General features: G+C 53.3%; 1 protein-coding gene across 1 annotated transcript; it reads right to left on the reverse strand.

The window, feature by feature from the left end:
* Window positions 1–1,873: 1,873 nt before the first annotated feature.
* On the reverse strand, window positions 1,874–21,524 carry NPHP4 (nephrocystin 4). The gene is made up of 27 exons (XM_077788142.1): window positions 21,296–21,524; window positions 20,321–20,452; window positions 18,426–18,598; window positions 18,032–18,096; window positions 17,611–17,766; window positions 16,731–16,867; window positions 15,883–16,049; window positions 15,674–15,800; window positions 14,116–14,289; window positions 13,862–13,991; window positions 11,573–11,619; window positions 10,699–10,889; window positions 10,404–10,595; window positions 9,305–9,489; window positions 8,896–9,053; window positions 8,324–8,504; window positions 7,385–7,501; window positions 6,737–7,193; window positions 6,457–6,646; window positions 6,223–6,306; window positions 5,971–6,127; window positions 5,568–5,653; window positions 4,625–4,710; window positions 4,300–4,543; window positions 3,631–3,810; window positions 2,689–2,832; window positions 1,874–2,467 (listed from the first exon to the last, which is right to left on the reverse strand). Exons 1-27 carry the CDS (start codon window positions 21,431–21,433, stop codon window positions 2,327–2,329), a joined length of 4,239 nt encoding a protein of 1,412 aa, XP_077644268.1. The 5' UTR covers window positions 21,434–21,524; the 3' UTR covers window positions 1,874–2,326.
* Between the last annotated feature and the right edge of the window lie 136 nt (window positions 21,525–21,660).

Genomic DNA, 21,660 nt, shown 5'->3' on the forward strand with positions numbered 1-21,660 from the left:
CAGCCCTCCTGCCAGACTCCTTTCTCCAGAGACACTAATAAAATGCATTTCCTCCAGCCAGTGTCTCACTTAAGGAACCTTCGCCTGGGTGTGATTGAGTGCACTTAATACAGTTGCTCTCACTGTAGAAAGGACTCTGAGCCTCCTATTTGACAGCCTTGATCTTAAAGAAATCCATTAAGAGCAGCTTTATCTCCGGGTTTTGTAACCATTAAATCAGGTTTTATCAAGTCGGTGATGTGCTTTCAGGGAGACAAGAGGGAGAAGCAGGGAATAAACCTCCCAAACTCCAACGCTGGGGCTGCTGGGCTGGATTCGGGTGACATGGAAATAACCAAGAAAGGGTTTGTCTCAGTGGAAAGCCTCCCAGGGTGATGCTGCCTCACCAGCAGGTCGCAGAAGCCTTTGCTGGATGCTGCCATGCTGCTTCCATGTGCCTCAATCAGCTCTCGGTTTGGCAGAGGTGCTAAATGCTCATTTCAGCTCATAAAGATGCCCGGTAATGTCATATTACAGGGCTGGCGAGCTCCCAGCAAATATTACGGTGAGGCTTTGTTTAATTAGAGGGTTCTCAGGCACTCTCAATTTCCTCCTCATAATGGGGAAAACAAGCTGGGTTTAAAAGTTTGGGCTGGCAGCAAACCCTGCTGAGTCTTGGGCATCCTGAGAGCCGGTTTCCCAAGGGCCCTCAGCTGCTGCAGGAGCTTCACCCCCAACTCCAATGGTGGTTTTTCTTTTTTTTTTTACCTTATTTTCTCATTACTAGTTGCCATTTTTTAGTTGCCCCTTCCTGTCTGGGAGATGTGCTAGCGGCCAGATCTCCCTGCTCTCCTTACTCCTCTGTTGCCATTCCTGCAATGCCTTTGCCAAGGCAATGACACTCCAGTCCCCAAAAGGTCTGATCTGCATCTGCTCCAAGAGGGACAACACCCCAATAATTACTGAACCCATGGAAATGGCTTTTCAATGCCTCCCCTCCCTGCACACCTCGGTGATGAGACACAAACCAAGATTTTTAGGGCAAATTAATACTGTCATTACAGGAATCCAGCTTCCCTCCTGACAAGAATGCAAATGGGAAGAGCTCACCAAGCTGCATGCCAGGCACGGGTGCTCGAGTTCATTGTCATTAGCAGGGATGACTTCATTAACAAGTGGGAACCCAGGAAGCTGCCCCCACACTTGTCTTGAGTTTGAGAGGCAGCAGCAGCAGCAGCAGCAATTCCAAGGGCCATGGCCATAATGCCAAGCAGCTGGGACACAAGGCATTTGCATTTCCTACAGGGAAAGTTTTAACAGCTTTTCTTAATGACAGTTATGTAGATTTTGGGCCACAGACATGTGCTGCAGGGGAGCAGGCAGCACCATTCAAGCACCAGCTCAGCTCAAGTCCCTGTGCTGGCATCCCCTGAATGCTGACACATCATTCACTAATCAAGCTCCCTTGTGCTGCAGGTAAAGCACCAGCTCATTCATAAACCTCAAGAAATATCATTGTGTGAAAATGCAATAAAAATTATTCAGCTAATCTACTTTAATAACCCAACTTCAGGGCCTCTCTGTGCTGCAGACAGTATAATCATTTCTAAAATATGAGCTGTCATTTCCCATCAGTGCGAGGGAGGCAGAGGAACTCGGCACCCGACTTTATCGGGGCCACTAATTCACCAGCCTCAGGCCTGTGGAGAGTGAGCATTTCCAGAGCTGGTGGGCTGCCCTCCCCTCCCAGTCCCATTTATGGTCCCTGCCCTGACCCCCAGGATGCTCCAGGGGATGGGAGTGATGCAGGGGACCTCCAGGACTCATCTCCACAGGACAGGGACGCTGAGAATTTCCACCTCCTCAGGAAGAAAATGCTGCCACACTCTGACAGTTGTGCACAGCAATTTTTATGGATCAAGGATGAGTAAAAAGTATCAAAAAAAAACCCGTAAAACTGCCTTGGCGTGTACAAAACTCACTGTTGAATATAAAATATTTTTAAAATATTCTGCAGAACCAAATCTGCAAACTTTTTAAGTTAAAAAAATATTAAAAGTGCCTAAAATAACATCATGCTTAACAAAAATACAGATCCTGCAAGGTGCCCTAACAAACACATCCAACCATCTCGATTTGTGCGGATGGAAGCACATGGCACCACCAGCAGTCATGGAAATGCCTGGGGATCCCACTGACAGAGACACCCCCCAGCCTGGCAAGGTGGCAGCCAGGGGATGGGGGTCATGAGCACCCTCAGACAGACACAGCCACCCCCAAGGCGGTGCTGATGAAGCTGCTGGGCTGGCACAGGAACCTGCAGCTTTGCAGTGACAGGCAGGCGGTCTCACTGGTAGAGGACCTTCACACAGAAGGTCTCCTCGTTCTTGTCCTCGTGGTCATTGATGTGAATCAGGATCTCCTCTTCCCCCAGAGTCTGGCTCGGGGCGAAGCGCAGGCCAATGGTGTACACCTCCCCTCCAGCCACCTGTGGGAGAGAGAGCTGATGGAGGCAGCAGGACCTGGTGGGCAGCAGGACCCTTCATGTGCCCACTGATGGAGGCAGCAGGACCTGGTGGGCAGCAGGACCCTTCATGTGCCCACCTTCCCCCAGCCAAGGTGGCTCTCATGGCCAGCACCCAGCCAGCATCGCCTGGTCTGGCCAGATGAGGGGCCTGGCAAGGAGGGAGTGTTGGCAGCAGGACATACCTCGAAGGAGTCCTCCTTGAACTGCAGCAGGTCAGGGCGGTTGGTGCACAAGAAGTAGAGCCGGGGCGAGGGGTAGGGGTTGGTGTAGGTGATGCGCTTGTTGCAGCCTTTCCCACCTCCCGCTGGCAGCGAGATCTCAAAGGCCTGTGGGGCAAGCAGGGGCTGTGGCAAGGTGGCACAGATGGCAGGGTGGGCAGCAGCAACAACGGGCACTCCCCCAAACCCACCACAGAGAATTGCCTCCCACACACTGCCCTCCCCTCCCACACCTCACATCCACTCTGCCAGCCAGCAGAAAGAACCCACATTTGATCAAAAGAAGCAACAATTAATTACTAGTGCGAAGCATAAAGGGCTGGGAGAGCAGCAGAGACTAGCCAGCTCCTTCTCATTCCCAGGAAGAGCTGTGGTGCTCAGATAACTAGATGAACTTGATGACCCTGAACAGCCCCTTCCAGCCCCAACTACTCTGATTCTCTTAACACCTCATAGCACAAGCAGCATGTGGCAGGACAATGGGACATTGGTGTAAATGCCAATCTGAACCCTTCCCAATACCAAGAGGTTCAGGAAAACATTTTTAGAAGAAACACATTAGCCAGGAAATCTAATTTTCTGTCTTTGAGGCAAGGCCTCTGCCAGCACAGCGCTAATAGAAAGCAGCATGCTGCAGGTCTAATTTCACAACTGGGAATACTTCTGAGCTGCCGCTCCTCAGCGTGGGGCTGCCTCCAAAACAGCCTAAAAGACATTCTACCAGGGGCTTCAGTGAGATTATTCAAGTACCCCAAGGGCTAAATGTGTGTTTATGATGGCAAGCGCCAAAAAAAACACAGATGGAGAGAGAGGAAGAAGCAGGAGACAGCCCCAAGTTATGGGCTGAGCTGCAACCACTGATCCGGTGCCATCACTACGTTTTGCAGTAGCAAGAGGTGCCGTTACCTTGGAGATGAGAGGCTGCCTGCAGGACAGGCAGAGCAGCCAGGAGGACACCAGCTGGTGGGACTCCACATCCACCAGGTTGAGGTAGATGAACTTGCTGCCAGCCCGCCGTGGCCTCACACCAATGTAGAGGTCCTGAATGCCATTGGCAGGGAGGAGGAAGGCACCGTTCGGATCCACCTGTGGAACAACACTTGGAGGTACAGCCACCCACAGCGGCTGATCACAGCCTTGAGAAGTCCAGCTTGGAGCATCAATTAGACCCAATTGCTCTTAAAAACCTGTTCCTGTTCCATCACTATTGAATCCCATACCTCCCAGCCCCAGGAATACTCTAGGACTAATTCATGTCAGGAAGGACAAGAGCCACTTGGGAACATGCAGGGACTCTCCAGCCCAAGGGTTCCACCACACAGGCTTTGCCTGAGGAGCCTTTGCCTTTCCTTTACAGGACAGCAATGGAGTTTTTCTGCCTTTTATTATTCACATTTCCAATTACGGACGAGCGAATTCTAAAGAAATTGAGAGTCTTCAGACAGTCTCATTAACGCAGATAATTTGCCCTCCGGGGTTTCGCGCCAATGATCCTACACATGACAACTCTAATCAAAAGATAATTATCACAAACGCTTTACGGCTCTCAGTTGTTCACAGTTCCGTGTGGGTTGCCTTTTGCTTTCTGGAGGGGGTTTCTTTGGGCTGACCCAGGCCAGCCAGCCCCTCGCCCAGCACGGGGGTTACCTCCAGCTCCTGGGGGTGGGAGGTGAAGGCGCGCACCCTGCGCGGGGCCGCGGTGCCGCGCAGCAGCAGGGAGAGGCGCGTGAGCTGCCCGGCCGTGCAGGCGACGTCCAGGCGCTGCAGCGAGTGCAGGTAGAACTGCCAGATCTGGACAGGTGCTGCCAGCCAGGCGTCCCTGTGCACAGACAGACGGACAGAGCTCGCCACGCACCACGGGAGTCAACGTTCACCACGCTTTTGGGGTGCTGCTACTTACGTATAAATAGCAACAAAGAACTTCTTGATCTGCGGGCTTGGTCCTCCGGCTACCTTGAGAAAGATGTCCTGTGGCTCACCAGGCCCCTGCATAGACAACAGAGCACTGTCTCAGCAGTTGACCAGCTAATGAACACCCCAGGGGTGTCTTCCCATTAATCAGGGAGCTACGACCAACTCCCTTACGAAAGCAGATGCTTTCGGTGCCTGGTTAAACTATGTTATTAAGTTATTATACAGTTTGGCTGAGCTCTCCCAGTATTTTTAATTACAAAAGAGGATACAAATGACTATCGCATTCCAGGTCTGTATCTGTAATCAAATTTTGGCAAATTTTCCACAAGTTTTCTAACAAGCCCTAATCCAATTACCATACTAACGCATTTCTGCAACAGCAATTAGCAGCTATCCCTCGTCGCCATTTGCATGGACATGGCCAGGTTTATTTTTCCCTTCCACCTCTTCCTGCTCTGGAGCAGCCCAGGAGAGCCTCCTGCTTCAGGAGGGAGTGGGATGGTGCAGGGCTGGGCATGGAGCTTCTCTAGCATCCTTCAGCAGAGACAGGTTTTGCTATGCACCCCAAGGACACACTGTCCCCCCACCTACTGCCAACGGCTGCAGATACCCCGAGCAGCAGAAAGCCCAACAAAAGACTGCTTTTCCCCAGCATCTGAATCATCTGGTACTTGCTCAAAAGAACAAGCAAGTACAGGCTGCTGCATGATGTGATAAGGGGCAATGCTCAGCCTCCCCCGCCAAAACAACACAGCTCCTTTTAATTGGGAAGAAAAAGCAATTCCAGCTTCATTGCTGCCACTGTGTCACTGCCACAGGCTGGTACACAGGGATGCTCTGTGGTTGCACCCACATTGGCAGCTCTCTGCCAACCCAAACAATCTGCAGGAGAAGGACGTGAGGAACGGCGATGCCAAAGTGTAGCATACCAAGGATTTGGTTTCACAAATGATGTCAGGGTCGCTGCAGCGAACAAACATCTCCGGCTGCCCTCCCGGCACCCCCACTGGTGTGCCTGTGGACAAGGGACCGAGGAAATCACCTTCAGCTCTTGCTCTGCCTGTGCCTTTCCCCTGTGCTCCACACAGCTGAACACAGAACCCCTCATGCTAGACTACCAGCAAACCACATGGGTGTGTAGGAGTAGAGAATCCAGGAAAAAGTTACAGGGAAAGATGGATGGAGAGCAAGCAAGGAGCCAGGGCCATGAAGGTGTGAGGAAGCAGCAATGTGCTCTATGGATGCTGCTGTGCCTCCAGAAAGGCTCCATGAACTATGGATGATAAGCAACAGGGAAGAGCCCAAGCCCTGCAAGGCACGCCACAGACTCACCAGGGAGGGTGTGCCAGGGAGGCAGCCGAATGGTCTTCTTCAGGAAGGTGAGCTCTGGGTGGTAGAAGCGAAAGGTCTGGTCCACCACATGGGGCTGCGGCTCCACCTTCACCCGCAGGAGTGCAATGGGCTTCCCCCTGCTCACCTGGAAGGAGACCTGTCCCGGGGGCCAGCAGGAGAGGGCTGGGATTTTCCAGTGATTCTGCTCCTCCCATGTAGCCCCTCAAGCAGCGTTTCACCTGGCTCCCTAACCTGGATGAGCTTTGTCTGCTTGGCCCCACTCTTCCCAAGGGAGTGAGTGTTCTCATTGGCACCAGTGCCCAGCCCAGCTGGCCCCTGCGAGGTGAAAGAGTGAGTTCCCTCAGGGTGCAGCATCACTGTGGCTGCTGCTGCTCCCCATGGGTGTTCCAGCCTGCTCTGCAGTGGTAGCCACAGACAAGGGGGACACTTTGTACCGGGAACAGCTCAAAACAGGCCCGTGCCTACCTGTGCCGCAAGCACGGCAGGGTCTGCAGAGAAGGTCTGGTATTTGAAGGGGATGTGGACAGTCTCACTGGGGCGCAGGTAGACCTGAGGCTTGAGATCCTCACTGAGATGGAACATATCCTCTTCCACCGGTGTAACACTCCTGGTCAGCTCCTTGAAGTGGCGCCACTCCCTCGGGTCCAGTATGACACTGGGGCAGTGAGCAGCAGAGGGGCTGGTGAGGACTGGGAGGGTGCTGGTACCACCCTGGCACTTCCCCATGCACACAGGGAGCCCCCACCTCAGCTCAGGGTGGTCGACCTCAATGGTCACGGTGTGCTGGACGCCGTAGGGGTTCTTCAGGGCAAACTCGAAGAACTCAGCTGTCCCCAGCACAGCGTGGACAGTGCGGGTGGCTGTGATGGCCTGGCTGAGCATCTGGTAGATGCTTTCTCCCTTGATGTGATCCCGGTAGGAGTCGATGACCTGAAGGTCCCAGGCACGTTGCTTTGGCCAGCCCTGCCCAGAGGGAAGGAACCATAAGCCTGGAGACACCACAGGGGTCTGGCCCCACGCCCTCCTGCCACCAGCACCCTCATGCAGCCACACCACCGCCACATGCTGCAGACATGTGGGTGGACACGGCCTCATTGAGGGTGACCAGGGGGCCAGGCTCACTTCTGGCCGGCGACTGCGCAGCGCGGCCTCCAGCTCATTGTCCACGTCCACCAGCCTCCGTGCCCACGCCTTCCTCATGCCTGTGGGGTGAGACCACCATGGCACCAAGGAAGGTCCCCCCAGATACTGCAGCCCCCAAGAGCCCCGCAATACTGCAGGGCTGGAAAGGGGAGCACCAGAGGGACAGCTGACCCACAGCTGGCACTGCAGCAGCAGAGACCGTGCCCACCTCAACCCACAAGGGGACAGGCCAAGCCCCAGCAGGACTCACCACCGGGAGTGTTCAGGGAGCACCCTCTGCCACCTGGGGTGGTGACAGTGCTGTCTGGTGCAGTGACAATGTAGGAATGGGATGGCAGCTGCTCTGGGGTCTCCTCGCATGGATGACCTGCCACAAGCAGAGGCAGGAGTGAGTGGAAACCATCCATTCTCATTGTTATAAAATCTACTGCGAATTTCTACGTCCCTACAGCTTGGTTCAGCCAATTTACACAAGCAGGAGAGAATATCTAGAAATCAATTATGCCCTAAGAGCCCCACATGCTCCCCGGAGCCTGTTCTGTCACACAGTCACCTGCTCAGGGATGGAGCACACCATCCTGAGCCCCTCACCAACTCTTGCATTCATTTCTAAGTTCTGCCTCCCCCTGCATGGCTACGTGCTGCTGCATCTCCCCACTCCCAAAAAGGCTGTGCCAAGTGGAGCTACACAAGGCTCTAAACCCACCAGGTATTTTCCCAGCCTACACATCCCATCCCCATCCTCTGGGAAAGGGTACCAAGCTTTACCATCTTGTTTCTAACAGTATTTTGAGTTTTTTTAAAAAAGAGGAATGGGAAAAACACCAGTCAAAGGGTAGCTGCCATCCTGGCACAGCAGCCCTTTGTTAGGGGGTGTGTTAAACCACTCCCTGGGTTGTGGATCTAAGATTCTCCTTCCCAGGAGCTTATCGGCCCTTTGCAGGCAAAGTATGGAAATGACGATTTAAGATATCTTATATGGAGCTAATCTCTCCTCTGAAGATAAGATTTTAAAACCTGGAGTCACTGCACATTTATAGGACACAGAATTAAATACATAAAATAAAAGCAGCCAGCAGGTTCTGGGAAGGATGACATCCCTGCCAGCCTGGGTCTCACTCGGGTAGAGCCCCGCACATGCTGTGTGCCCCACCCAAGCCTTTGGGCCACATGAGCAGTGGGTTCTCACCAATATTGGCCAGGCAGAGGTGGAGGCGGCCCCTCACAGCCACACGGACTCCGAGGGGCCGCAGGGCGCCGTGCCGCAGAGCCTCCCGGCCCATCACCGTCCCGTCCGGCTCGTACTCGGCCGTGGCCACCTCCAGCTCGTGGTAGGTCCTGACGGCCGTCTGGCCCTGGCGCAGCAGGGGCTGGGCACAAGGCAAGCACACCAGGGTGCAACGAGTTACTGGGGAGTCTGGTCCAGAGGGGTCAAGGGGTCTGGGTATGAGTGTACTGGATATCCTGACTCTGCATGGCTTAGTGGTAGAATATTGCCAGTGTTATATGGAAGGGCAAAGAAAGTTAATGCTTTGTCATCACTTTGGAGGAATAGATAACAAATCTGTGACTGGGGGCTGACACCAGATTTGGTTACAAGAGGGGTTGACAGCATCTCCATTACTGAACACACAAGAACAATGCAACAGTACCTTAACACAGGACCAAAGGGAAAGCTAGGCTTTTCTCTAGCACTCCACACAGGCAGGGGGCCCTTCAGCACTACCACCCATGGGAAAAGACTGTCAATCTAACCCATACCTCCAGTTTAATGGCAGCAGACCCAAAATGGAGCAGGGAATCTCCATCCCAGATGTCAATCTGGAGGCTGTGCTCAGCCAGGTACCGCAGGAACCAGCGCTGCTCCCCGAGCCGCAGGAAAGCTGGATCCACCATGTACTTCAGCTGCAAGCCTGGTGCTCCTGCAAGACACCACACTGTCACAGACACGGCTCTTGGCTTGGTGGGAAGCCTCAATGTGCACCTCACACAACTGACACTGTGTACTACTTCAAGCACTGGATGCTTTGAATGTTTTTCATGATGTGCAAACCAGCAGAAGCTTGATATTAACAGACACCAACCCATCCCTTGGGCCAGAAGCAAGCCCTCATCCACCCAGCAGAAGAGAAGCAGCCACACATGCATGATAAAGCCAGACAAAGCTTACTGGTTGGGGTCCCATCCTCATTGACACGGACAAGGAGCTGTGCTGGCACAGCCAGCCCGGTGGCCAGCACCCCCTCTGTGCTGACCAGCTGCAGCCGGGGCGTGGTGACCGGTGGGAAACGGTAGAACTGGAAGGTGAGGAAGACAGTCCTTGGCCACAGCCCCTCCACGCTGTCCTGGGCATCTCTTGAGGAGAGAGAGGGGCTTGGGTTACTTGGGTTACTTGGGTTACGGTGCTGCCACTCTGTCATGAGCTACTCATGCATTTGGCACATGCCAAGAGGCAGAAGAAGAAGAGAAGATTGGCAGCACCACAAGTATTTGGACTTTTCTGAAGACAGCGGCCATACGGTTTGCCTTAACTTCCCAAAAAGCTTTGTAATTCCAGCTGTCTCCTGCCATATGCTGTGGTGGAGGCGCCCAGCAAAGACAGCGTGTTACCTTCCCACAGCACACTGCCAGCCATGGAAAAAACAGAAGCAGGGCCGTATCCAGCCAAAGCCACCCCTTGGGTGCCAACTTTCCCAACTCCATTTGCATTTCTGGAGAAACCCTGCATTAATGAGCTCTGACATCACATTGTGGCTCATGGATCTGTCGCTGTCGAGGCAGGATGGGAATGAAGAGATTCTGACCCAGAAGGCTGTAATACTGAAACTCTGGTTTATTCAAAATACACTGCTCTTTTATACAGAGCTTCACAAGGACCAAATCCATTGGTTCTGAAGTGAAAACAACCCACCACCATTGGTGCAGAGTGCTTGACACACGGTGATAGAACTTAACTATAAACAATGTGAAAAACAAGAGAGATAAAGAATTATTTACATTCTCTCTAGCTCTTTCCCAGGCATCTGCCTGGCTAGAAACTCTCAGTTTCTTTCTTTGACTGAATCTGAGTCCCACATGGATCCAATTTTAAAATACTGGATTATGACTTAAAAGTGCCCAGGGAGGACAAAAGCAGGTGCTAAAGGAAGAGGCACCTCTGCAAGGATATCTCCTGCCCAAGCAGGGAAATGGTTAGGGGAATTTGGAAAGGACTCTGTCCAGGAGGCCTTTGGGATCTGCCCACACAAGACCACGAGCTGCCATCCCACCTGCCAAAAGCCAGGAACTGCAGGACTATTTCATTGCCTTGCAGAGGGTCAGCTTCCTCCAGCCGCAGGTTGAAACTGCCCAGCTCCACTGGCTCTGAGATTTCCACCGGCTCTTGGTTGCGGTCTAGGATGTCCGGAAAGCCGGCGGTGTGCAGGCGCGCCAGCGCAGCACGAGAGAGGGACACACGGGAACTGATGGAGAAATAGGGGTGAACTCCACAAACGGGGCCACGGGGACCCTGGCAGGCCAGGTGATGGGGGCACAGGAGCCTGGGGAGGGGCAGCCGAGCATCACCTGCATGCCTGCAGCCCCACAGCAGCCATGGGCAGCTGCAGCGGGGTGAAAGGCAGCGCCCGCAGCTGATCACCGGCACGGGGCTCTGCGTCCGGCGAGCCCAGGTCGGCCTCCAGGTGGGTGATGGCCCCATCCTGCTGCAGGGTCTGGCCTGTGCCCTGTGGCGAGGCCACGAGCTGGGACACCGACAGCTGGTGAGAGAGTGGCAAGCATGAGCAGCTGCAGCCACAAGGCAGCCCCCTGAGGTAGCCCTTGTGGCAAGCTGAGCCAGCAGCCCCTCTGTGCTAAAAGAGCTCGGCCACCACATGTCCCAGTGTTGTCATTGCACCAAGAAGTGGTACATCTTGGCCACACAAGGGCTTGCACCTCCACAGCAATTTCCCTGCTGCTTGCTCCCTGGCAAGAGGAGGGATGAGCACATGCAGCAGGAAGATCAAACTGCTTAATGCGGCCTTATGAGGCATTTCATTTCATTTCATCAAAAATATTTGCGTGCATTGATTCTTGCATCAAGATATAAAACAGCATAAAGAGGGCTCTCAGGATTCACAGCTCTCCTTAAAACCTGGGAGCTCTGCACAAACAAACCATGTGTCTCTGGCACATGCCCGAGGACAACAGCACCCAGCAAATCTGGGCTGTCAAAAACCAGAGCTGCCCTCACTCCTGTGGTATGAAAAGAGCACAGGGAATTTCTCTCAGCACATCACAGGCAGGAGCTGGTTTGCTGCCTGGAGGAGGTGGAGTTGAGGACACTTGGTGCCTCTTGGCTGCAGCAGACAGGAAAATAGGCAGGGGATGGGTCCAGAAGCACATCCTACATGGGGAATGCTGCTGCCCACCACCCGCACTCACTGATGCATGTGGCACTTACCCCTGGTCCTCGTGGGGAGACTGGCACTCGTCGTGGGGCTGGCACTCCTGTGGAGAGGGACAAGAGAGATGCTGTAGAGGAGCCAAAACCCCCAGGCCCCGCAACTGCAGCTGCACCCACTACCACCAAACTGCTGTGTCCTCCCACCAGCCCTTTTCAATTTTAGAGTCAAAGGCAGTGCAGTGAAGCAGTTTACCATCACCCAAACACTTCTTTTGACTTATTTCCCAGTAAGACTGCTGCTTAGAGGTTAACACAACACATCTCCAGACCCATACTTTATTCTGCTGTGAATCAGGCTAAGTCTGCCACAAACAACAGCTCCCCCATCCCCTGACAGCGCCGCGGTGCCTCACGGCCACACGGTGCTGCCTAAGTGGGATGCTTAATGAGACGTGAAAGTTTTAGGATACTTAAGGTTTTCATCGCTTCTCTGTTATTTTTTGTCACTCCCTTCAACTGCTTGAGCATTTGTGCCCCGAAACTGTGGGAGCTTTATCGTGTTTATATTCGGCTGCTCTCTCGCGCCAGCACAGCTGAGCTCGCTGAGCCGTGGAGCCGCGGGTCCTTCGCAGCAGAGCAGGGGCACAGATGTTCCATCTCTGCATCCACGTGATACTTAGACCTTAATTTGCTTTCCCCCACCATTATTCCATGCTGGCTGCTGTGTAAAGGAAACCACCCCGTTTCCCTCGTGCCTAAGATATTGTTTCCTTCCAGTCAGGATGGCTTTGGCTAGCGTTAAGAAGAGGATGGACAGATCTAGCAGCAACACCAGCATCTGAGCTGACAGAAGAAGCTCTTGGCCTCCCTTGGGCCAGGCAGCAGCACGTTCCTCAACAGAGCTCTATAAAAAGTTAACCCAATAATCTCTTCAGCACCTTGGAACACAGGCTGGAGAAGCACAGCTCTGAGACCACCGCTGCACTTGCAAGCCCTCCCTGGTGCCATAAGCCTCCTGGAGCTGGGAAATGACAGGGAGTTTGCCCCTGAAAATCACCTTGATGGGGATCTCCCCTCACCAGGGACACAGCCCACAGCTCAGCACACTGCCCCAATCCAGAGCACTCCAGACCACAGCTCAGCACACTTCCCCAAGCCAGAGCACTCCAGACCACCACCAGGTTGGAAGCTCAGTAGCAGCACTTGCTTCCCTCTCCTCTCACCACACCACAACTCCATCAGCATCCCAGCCACCTACAACTGAAGGGCACCAGGAAATACTTTTCAAGCAGCACCAGGAAGGTACCAGTCATGATGCAGCCTGTGCTGCAGGGACCTGCACCCCACATACCCTGACACTACGAGACCCCTTCATCTCCCACTAAAGCTTTCCCCTCCAAAGCCCCTCCCAACAGCAATCCTGGATCCTCAGGAGCAGAAACACAGGATTTGTCACAGCAAAGCTATGGTGCCACTGCCATCTTGTGGCTCCACAGCACTGGAAACAGCATGGAACAGCAACCCACTGTAACAGGCATTGCCTGGCCCGTGGGCTGACACTAAATGGATCATCAGAGAGCTGGGGAGATATGACATGCACTGAAACACTGCCTGGTGTCTGAAGCATCACCCCGAGACACCGCTGGGACCCCAGCAGGAACAGCACTGCAAAGAAAGGGGAGTTTGCTTCCCACCAACCACAAAAGAGGGATGAGAGAGAAACAAGCCAAAGAGGATTTTTAGGAGCACAGTGCATAGACACAACCTCATGCCCAAACTCAAGTCTACAGCATTTTTCCTTCCATCTCCAATAGAGCAGAGAGGTGCTGGAACCCCAAACTATAGACAGATGCACCTGTGCACGTGCACAGATGCTGTCTGCTCTTTCCCAGCCAGGCACCAACACATCCTGCACACATCAACCCAACCCAGGCTGCTGTCACACTCCCTCAGTGGTGGACAACCAGATTACTTTTCCCCAGCCTGTGACTGGACATCTCTCCTGTCCCCATGACTGGAGAGACTATGAGTCCAGAGAGAGGAGCAGCAGTACCTGCAGCAAGAATGTGCTGTTGGTGTGGCTACTGCACATGGTGACTCAGAATGGGAGCAGGCTGGGGCACTGCTGGCAGTCCCTGGGGATTTTGCACATGGCTCAGCAATACTATCACATGGGAATTTTTCAAGTTAAAAAGTAAGAGCTGAATTCAACTTGACAAAATCTTGCTTCACTCCAGTAATTCATAACTTGCTTGCTGAAACTCACTGAAGTCTTGTTTTCTCTCCCGAGCAGACACCAGTGCCACACTCTATATTTTAAATGTCAGCGATCTGGAAAACACTCACTCAGCGATGGCGTAGGAGGCTTCTTCGACTCGTCCCTGTCTTTACATAGGATCTCCGCAGCAGTTACAAGATGTTCTTCCGAATCAGTGGAAACATGGAATTGGACAGTCCCAGACTCCACGTGCTTCCCCTGAAGTTGGCAACGAAAATGCTTTCAGACAGTGTGCTACACGCAGCCTTCCTCGTGCCTCCGACAGCGGCTCCCTCGCCCTGACACCGCAGGCAAAGCTGCCCAGGGGCCAGCACACCCTTACCTGCCGGGAGCTCGGTGGGGTCCGGTAGACCAAGGCCTGGCAGGGGCCACGGCGGGCGCCACCTCGCAGGGGCAGGATGACATCCGTGTCACCGGTGCCCAGGACGGGGCTCCAGACAGCCCAGCGCACCGAGCGCATGTCGGCCGCCTCACTGCGGGCACTGCCGGACAGGGCCTGGGGTCGGGGAGCACAGTGAGCACCAGGCAGCCCCACCTCACTGCCAGGACCCAGGAATGGCTGCTGCCAGCCAGGCACTGCCTCTCATCCCCCACACCTGGCCCTGGCATCACAGAAGCCAGTGCTCTTCATCCTGTTCTGGAGACATTTCACTTTCCAGGACCTTATGTCTCTGCAACCCCTCCCTCAAGCAGCTGCACAAAGGAATACATGTTGGACCCCCATCCCAGGCAGAGGGGAAAGGTTTCCACTTACCCAGCACATCCACAGCCTCCTTCAAACCAAAGGAGGGGCACAGAAACAAGAGACAGCTCTGCCAGCACCCACCATCCCCCTCACAGCTAATTATGGCACTGAGGACAAGGGCAAGGTGATCAGCTTTGCAAGCAGCTTTGGGATTAACCAGTCTAACCCCAGGGCTGCACCACAGGGACTGGCTCCACTGCTGCCCCAGACAGCACTCCCCACAGAGCCAAAGGGATCTGCCTCTGGAACCCCAAATCTCCATCGGACCTTGGGCTTCAGTTTTCCAATAGAGTTGGACCCAACAACAACTTCCAACAGCACAGCTCAGTGTCTCCCTTCTCAGTACAAATCCCTCTGGTCTGGCACAGGCATCCTGCTTTATAAATGCCCATTTCCCCTACTTTGTCTCTGGACATCTTAACTAGAGGCATTTGCTACATTTTCAATGAACATCTTAGTGGGACAATTAAAGCCTCCTAATAAATGCTTGGCAATCGATTCAGCCAGCCAGAAGCTGATGGCTCCAACAACACCAGGTCTCTGGAGGGGATCCACAGTACTCATTGAGCTGGGTTTAACCTGCAGGAAGGTTAAACTAAGATGTTAGTAAATGATCAGTAAGTAGGTGAGAGTATATTGACTGCAGAGACCACCCTCAGAGATTTCTCCTGCCTTTATAGTTTGAGAACATCAGGCTGAAGCACCCAGAAAAACCTCATTATTGAGGGCAAAACCAAAAAAAATAAGAGCTGGATGGGTTAACCTCCTTTCAGCATAAATGTTAAATTCTAAAGAAAAGCCTTCTTGATATTACAAAAAAGCTGAATTTTTCCAAATTAACTTGACAGAACACTATGGGAACGCTGCAGGCTACATTCCTCCATCTACATATAAACAGTGAAGAAATGCAACCAATTATTATTATTATTATTTACCAAGCCATGCAGGTTGTTTTGTGCAGTGTTGTGGAAGGCACCCAGACACTTTGCAGGGCTCTGCATTACACAGCACAGCCATGCAACCTGGAGGAGCAGGACGGTGAAATGGGCAGAGGAAGGAACTCCTCAGCAGGGCTCACTCCCCCAGAATGGATCTCTGCTCTTTCACAGGCACAGAGACACATGCTCAGCTCTACCTTGCCACCAGCTCTCGCCGTGCTGCAGAAGACATATTCCAGCTGGAAGCAGACCCTAAATGCCGGGTGAGGGACCATTTCACTCAGCTGGATGCGGCTCCTCAGCACTAGGGCTTGACCTGCATCCCTGTGCGGGATAGAGAAGTGGCTGTGGGAGGCATCCGAGGCAGGAGGGAAGCAGCACCAGCAGCAGAGGAGCTCCCCCTTACCTGGCTCCAGATCTGGGCACCCCCTGACAGCGACCTGGTGACAATTCTGCCTCTGGCACCAGCACAGCGACCTGCGGTGCCTGGACAAAGCGCAGGCCATTGTGGACACCGACGTGCAGCCGCCGCTCCCGAACCACCACCTCCTCGCCATCCAACGCAGTGTTAGCCTGTGACAGGAATGTTTTCCACCTTGGGCAGGACTCCCCATGCTGACCACAACCCAAAGAAACTCAAAAAACAGGAGCTATTCCCCCAGCAGATGATAGATATTAAATCTTTTGTCTGTATGGCAGAGTTGGTGCAAATCTGGCAAGAAAGGACCTGGCCAGAGGCTGTCACTCCAAAGAGATGGACTCGTTACTCACTGCATCTCATCTCTGCATTTCCCACAGCAAAGCAAACCCAAATTCTGCTTATGAGTGTCTGGATGTTCAAAACAAAGCCCACACAGAGCACACATGTACTAATCCAACAGTGATGCAAGCTAAAGGCTTCCACAGCAAAAAAAAATTGGAGACTCCAAGAGAAACAAATGCATGAATATCACTTACCTGACACTTTTCACCCCACCCATAATTCCAGATACTAGAATTACTGTTCTACACTGTGCCTTCCTCTGCCCCAACCACATTGGCAGTACCTGGAATCATGGAATCACAGAATGGTTGGGATTGGAACTGACCTTAAGCATTAACTTGCTCCATGCCCTACCATGGGACCCTTCTACTAGAGCAGATTGCTCCAAGCCCTGTCCAACCTGGCCTTGGACACTTCCAGGGATGGGGCAGCCACAGTTTCTCCGGGCAACCTGTGCCAGGGTTTCACCACCTTCACAACACTCTACTTACCTGAAGTAAGCGATCACTGTTCAGTAAATCCAGCAATTCCTCCTCAAACTCCTCCAGGGAAGGGTACAAGTGGATGAAAAGCCGCTCCAGATAGCAGGTGACCGTCTTCATCAGCCGGGGCTTCTGCAAGCAGTCACCTGAAAGACAAGGTGGTGGCCACAGGCTTCCCAAACAAACAGAAAGCCACCACTGTTGTACTGGGGTGCCCTGCAGTGCCAGCAGTGGCTCTGCCCACTCAGCTTCTGAGTACAGGCCTGAACACCTGCAGGGACTCAGCTGCTTTCAAGACCTTGCTCAGCTTCAGTACCAACAGTTACTACCCCAAAGCCATCAGCAGTAGGTTTTCCAGGCAGGAAGCTGAAGAATAATTCAGCTGCAGAACTCTGAGGAATTTTTTACCCTCTGAATCTTCAGCTCACGTTTTTTAATTGCAGAAGCTCGAAGGGCAGTGTGCCATAAGGAGAGATTAACAAAAGCTGAGTGGGCATGAGCTCATCCAGCCAAACCTGCCAGGCCCCAGTGATGCTGAACCCACCTCCAAGGAGTTTAAACAAGCTGCACAAACTCTTTTTAAGATTCTGCTGAACAACTGTAATTAAACCAACCATCACTTATCCCTAGAAGCTTCCTAGGAGCAAAGCAATTAACGGACAGGGAACTGACTGAGCCATTTTGACAGATTCCAGACTGAGCTCTGAGCATGAGGGCTGTGGCCCCAAGCAAGGGAGATGCTCTTGACAAGGGGAGACACTGCAGAGAAACCACTGTGCTCCCACAAATCCCACCCCAGTGCCCTGCCTGCCCTGCCCACAGCCTCACAGGGACCCACTGCATTAAAGCAGGAGCAGCACAGGCAGAGGGAAAGGGAAAGAGCCCCTACCTGTGTCTCCACGTGCTGGCAGCAAGCCAGGAACAGTCTGCAGCCCAGATATCAAAAGGTTTTCAGGAAGCAGGTGAAATATTGCCTCCAGGGGCTGGTGGGACTTCAGGCCATACTGCAGGTGGCTCTTCTCCATCACTGTCATGTATTTGTTCTCTGAAGAAAACATCCCAAAATGACCAAAACTGGGGAGACAGCTTCAAAGCCCCAGTATTGAATGAATCTGTGAGTACATGTACTAGGAGCAAAGGAAAATCTGTGTTTGCCCAGCCAGGCCATTTCCAGCTGGAAGTAAGGCACATCCACTGAGCAGCACCAGGGCACAGACCATGTCTCACATCCAGCAGACACATACAACACACATTTGGGTAAGAGAAGCCACCAAGAAGGGACCAAGATGCCACCTCTGGCTGCTGCTTACTTTCCGCAGGGTCCTGGAAGCGTGGGTGCAGTAGGGCACGTGGTGTCCCATGGTACAGCTTCAGCCTGAAGGAAAGGAACACATGTGCAGCAGTCACTAAATCCACCCTGAAGCACATCTCCATCTTCCATTACATCTCCATCTTCCACAAAGCCCCTGCTCAGCAGCAAAACCACCCAACCCACTCCTGAAAAGCCTTGTCCTTTAGGGAAGGGACAGGCATTCCTTCCAAACCCATCACTGCTTCCCCAGAGTGCAGAATTCCAGGTTTCTAAATGCTGTCTCTGTTTCTGCAGCCCCAGGACCACCCTTCCCCCCACCCCACCAAAGCAGCCGTGCATGTTGCCACCTCAATTCTTAGTGTGACCTGTCACACAGCAGCAGGGGAACCTACGCTCTGTCCTCAGTGGCCGGGTCTGTCACCTCTGATCCGCCGTGGAAGAGGGGGATGATTCCAAAGCCACAGGAAAGGTGCTGAGAGCTCCCATCCCCTTTCCCAGCCATCATTACCACTTCCACAACAGCAGCAATGCTGGGGTGGTTCAAGGACGTGTGGAAGTAAACAACCTGGGACAGGAAAGGACAGAGATGAGCTGTTTCAGAGCTGGCAGCAGCAGATGCAGGCAGAGCAATGCCTGTTCTGCTGGGACATTCAGTGGCACAACCAGAACATCCACTAAAACTTCCAGACAGAACTAATGGCAAATCACTTCTGACACTGCTACGAAATCTCAGCCCTTAAGTCTCAAGCACCATATTTTTTTAAACTTTTTTTGTTGCCAGAGCAACTCACAGTCTGCAGACCCCAAATGAACAGGGCTTTGATGCCCCCCAGACCTACAGCATTAGAGGAGAAAAAAGGAGTTGGAAACCTTCCTGAAATGGGGAGAGACATGAGAGAAGCCTGGACCTAAGGGCAGGAAAGGACAGGACACAGGTTCACCTCCCCAGGACAGAATTTAACGCTAGGTTCATCCTTCTATTAAAAACTCATTACTGCAGTGTTTCAGGGAAATTGTTTACTGCAATATGGGCTGTCAGGAAGGAATAACAGAGAGAGACATTCTCACATAAACCCTGGGACATAAATCGTTATTCCATTAGCCTTTATTGCAAGGTGCTGGATTAATGACCTGACTGCTGTGCCTGCAGAGCAAGGCTCACCCTGCAAAGGCACAGGGAGCCCTGACAGGGAATGCCCTGTGCCACTGAGCTCGAGGGCCCCTCCTGACTGCACACAGCAGCTTCTGTCACTGCATTCCTCTCCTCTAGACCCTGAGGGCCCCTCCTGACTGCACACAGCAGCTTCTGTCACTGCATTCCTCTCCCCTAGACCCTGAGGACAAAACCCACCACACAAGCAGACTCTAATCCTGTCCTCACACCTTCCTGCTCTGGTGAGACTGGCTGGAGCAGTGACTTTCCTCCTGACCTCACCTATCACAAATCAATTCCAGCTCCACCTGAACTGTTCCTAGCAATGATCTGCTGACTTTCCTGCAGTTGAAAGATCTCAGCTCGCATGCAGATCACCAAGCCCTGCAGGTAACACAATCCAGCTAACACAGTGAGGCTGCAACACAGTCCCCCAACACCCCAAAATTCCTGCCAACTGCTCCCAACCACACGGCAAACACCCAGGAAGCCTGCAGATGCTGGGAATGTATTTGGAAAGGCAGCTCCTCCCAGCATTCAGCTGTCTCTGCAGCACTCCCTGCCCTAGTTTTAATCCATCCCTCTTCAAAACAGACCAGGCTGGGACAGTACTGAAACACTTGGGAGAGAAATGCACACATCAACGCCCCTCAATGTTGCTGTCAATGTAAAAGAAGGAAGAGCTGAGGGCTGAGCTGTGCTTCACTTCACCTGTGGCACTGAGGAAGTGCAAACAGAGTTGGAAAACCTGGCTCATGCTACGGGGCAGCGGTGCCTCCCCATTCAGGGACACACTGGTTTGCTGGTATCAGCAGCGTATGGAAGGGTGGCTTTGGGATAGTTTAGTTCCCAGATAAGGAGAGAGAAGCGCTGTGCAGGAGGGTGGGCAGCTGCTCCTTCCCTTCCTTCCACTTGTGGGGAAACACTGCTCTCTGCTGCCAGCTCTGAACACAGCAGGTGGCACACGGTGGCACCAGCCTCAGAGGAACCCAGCGCCCCAGTTTCCCCAATAAACCGTACATAAAGCTTCATAAATGGGCAGAGTCTGAAATGCACCCTGGGCAAAAGGCCAGGAAGCACTGGGATGGGAAAGAATTTGGTTCTGTGTTTTCCCAGACCCTTGGCAGCCCCCACCTCGTCGAACGTCGCCCTGGCCGAGCGTGGTGGGGCAGCGCTGGCAGCTCGCCAGCTGCTCCTCCATGTCCTCCCGAAGAAGTGGTGGTAGGTGGCATCGAAAAGGGACAGGCGCAGCTGGTACTGGGCTCCCTGCAAGGCACAACACACCAGCTTTGGGTACAAGCCAGCTCTGCATCCCCAAAGCTCAGAACACACTTTGGTAAGATATAATTCCCGTTTTCTAAGGGATGCCCAAATCAGGCACATGGCCACAGACAGCTTCATGCATTGCTGCAGCACCTGCCCAAGCCAGAGGCTGACAGAGCAAAGGAAAAGTGGGAAAATTGAGCATTAAGCATATAATTAAGAGGTAATTGATGTTAAAGTGCTATCCAGAAAATTTAATTTAAATATACTTACCTAAGCTAACAAAAAAACAAATGAAAAAATCATTAAATGCTAACTCAGATTTACAGGTAACAAGGCATGGGATTGAAAGAACTTTGCGCTTCTGGGAGATCTCCAGTTAGTTCTCCCCAAAACCAACTTGCTTCAAAAGCCGTCATGGGGAGTTCAGGCCCACACACACTGACAGGAATGCCAAAAGGGGTTTAGAAAAGAGATGGAGAGTTACTTTGTACATACACAGAAAGTGACAGACCAAAGGAGAGAGGGGGCCTAAACTAAAAGAGGAGCAATTTAGGTTTGATCTTATGGAGAAATTCTTCCTTGCTAGCATGGCGAAGCACTGGAACAGTTCATCCAGAGAAGCTGCGGTTACCCCATCCCTGGAAGCATTCAAAGTGGGTTGGAAAGGGCAACCTGTTCTAGTGGAAGCTAGCCCTTCCCACGGCAGGAGGGTGGAAGGACATGATCTGTAAGGTCCCTTCCAAGCCGAACTATGTCATGATTCGATGAAGAGTGAGACTCAGCAGAAACAGCGGGCGCAGCAGGCCATTGCCGGGGTCCCCTCGCGGGGCCGATCGCCCCTACCTGGGACAGGGCAGCGCCGTGCAGGTACTTGAGGACGCAGCGGAAGGCGGCGGAGCGCGGCGGCGGCCGGGCCCGGCGCCGCTGCGGGTGCGGCGGCAGCGGCAGGTGCTGCCGGAACACCCGGTCCCACTCGCCCATCGCCTCCCGGGGCCAGCTAGGGCGGGCGCGGGGCCGGCACACCGGGGGACGCGCGCCCTGCGGGAACACAGCCACACGGACCCGCGCAACAACCGCACGTGCGTGGGGACAGCCGCTGCCACACGACCGGCCCGCCTCGCATCCGCCGGGGGATGCACGCGGGTACAGCCAGGGCAGGGCCGGCCCGCGCGGCCCCCGCACCTCCGGGATCCCGGTGTGTGGGAGCG

This window comes from Lonchura striata, chromosome 24 (genome assembly GCF_046129695.1).
Source record: "Lonchura striata isolate bLonStr1 chromosome 24, bLonStr1.mat, whole genome shotgun sequence".
Taxonomy (NCBI): domain Eukaryota; kingdom Metazoa; phylum Chordata; class Aves; order Passeriformes; family Estrildidae; genus Lonchura; species Lonchura striata.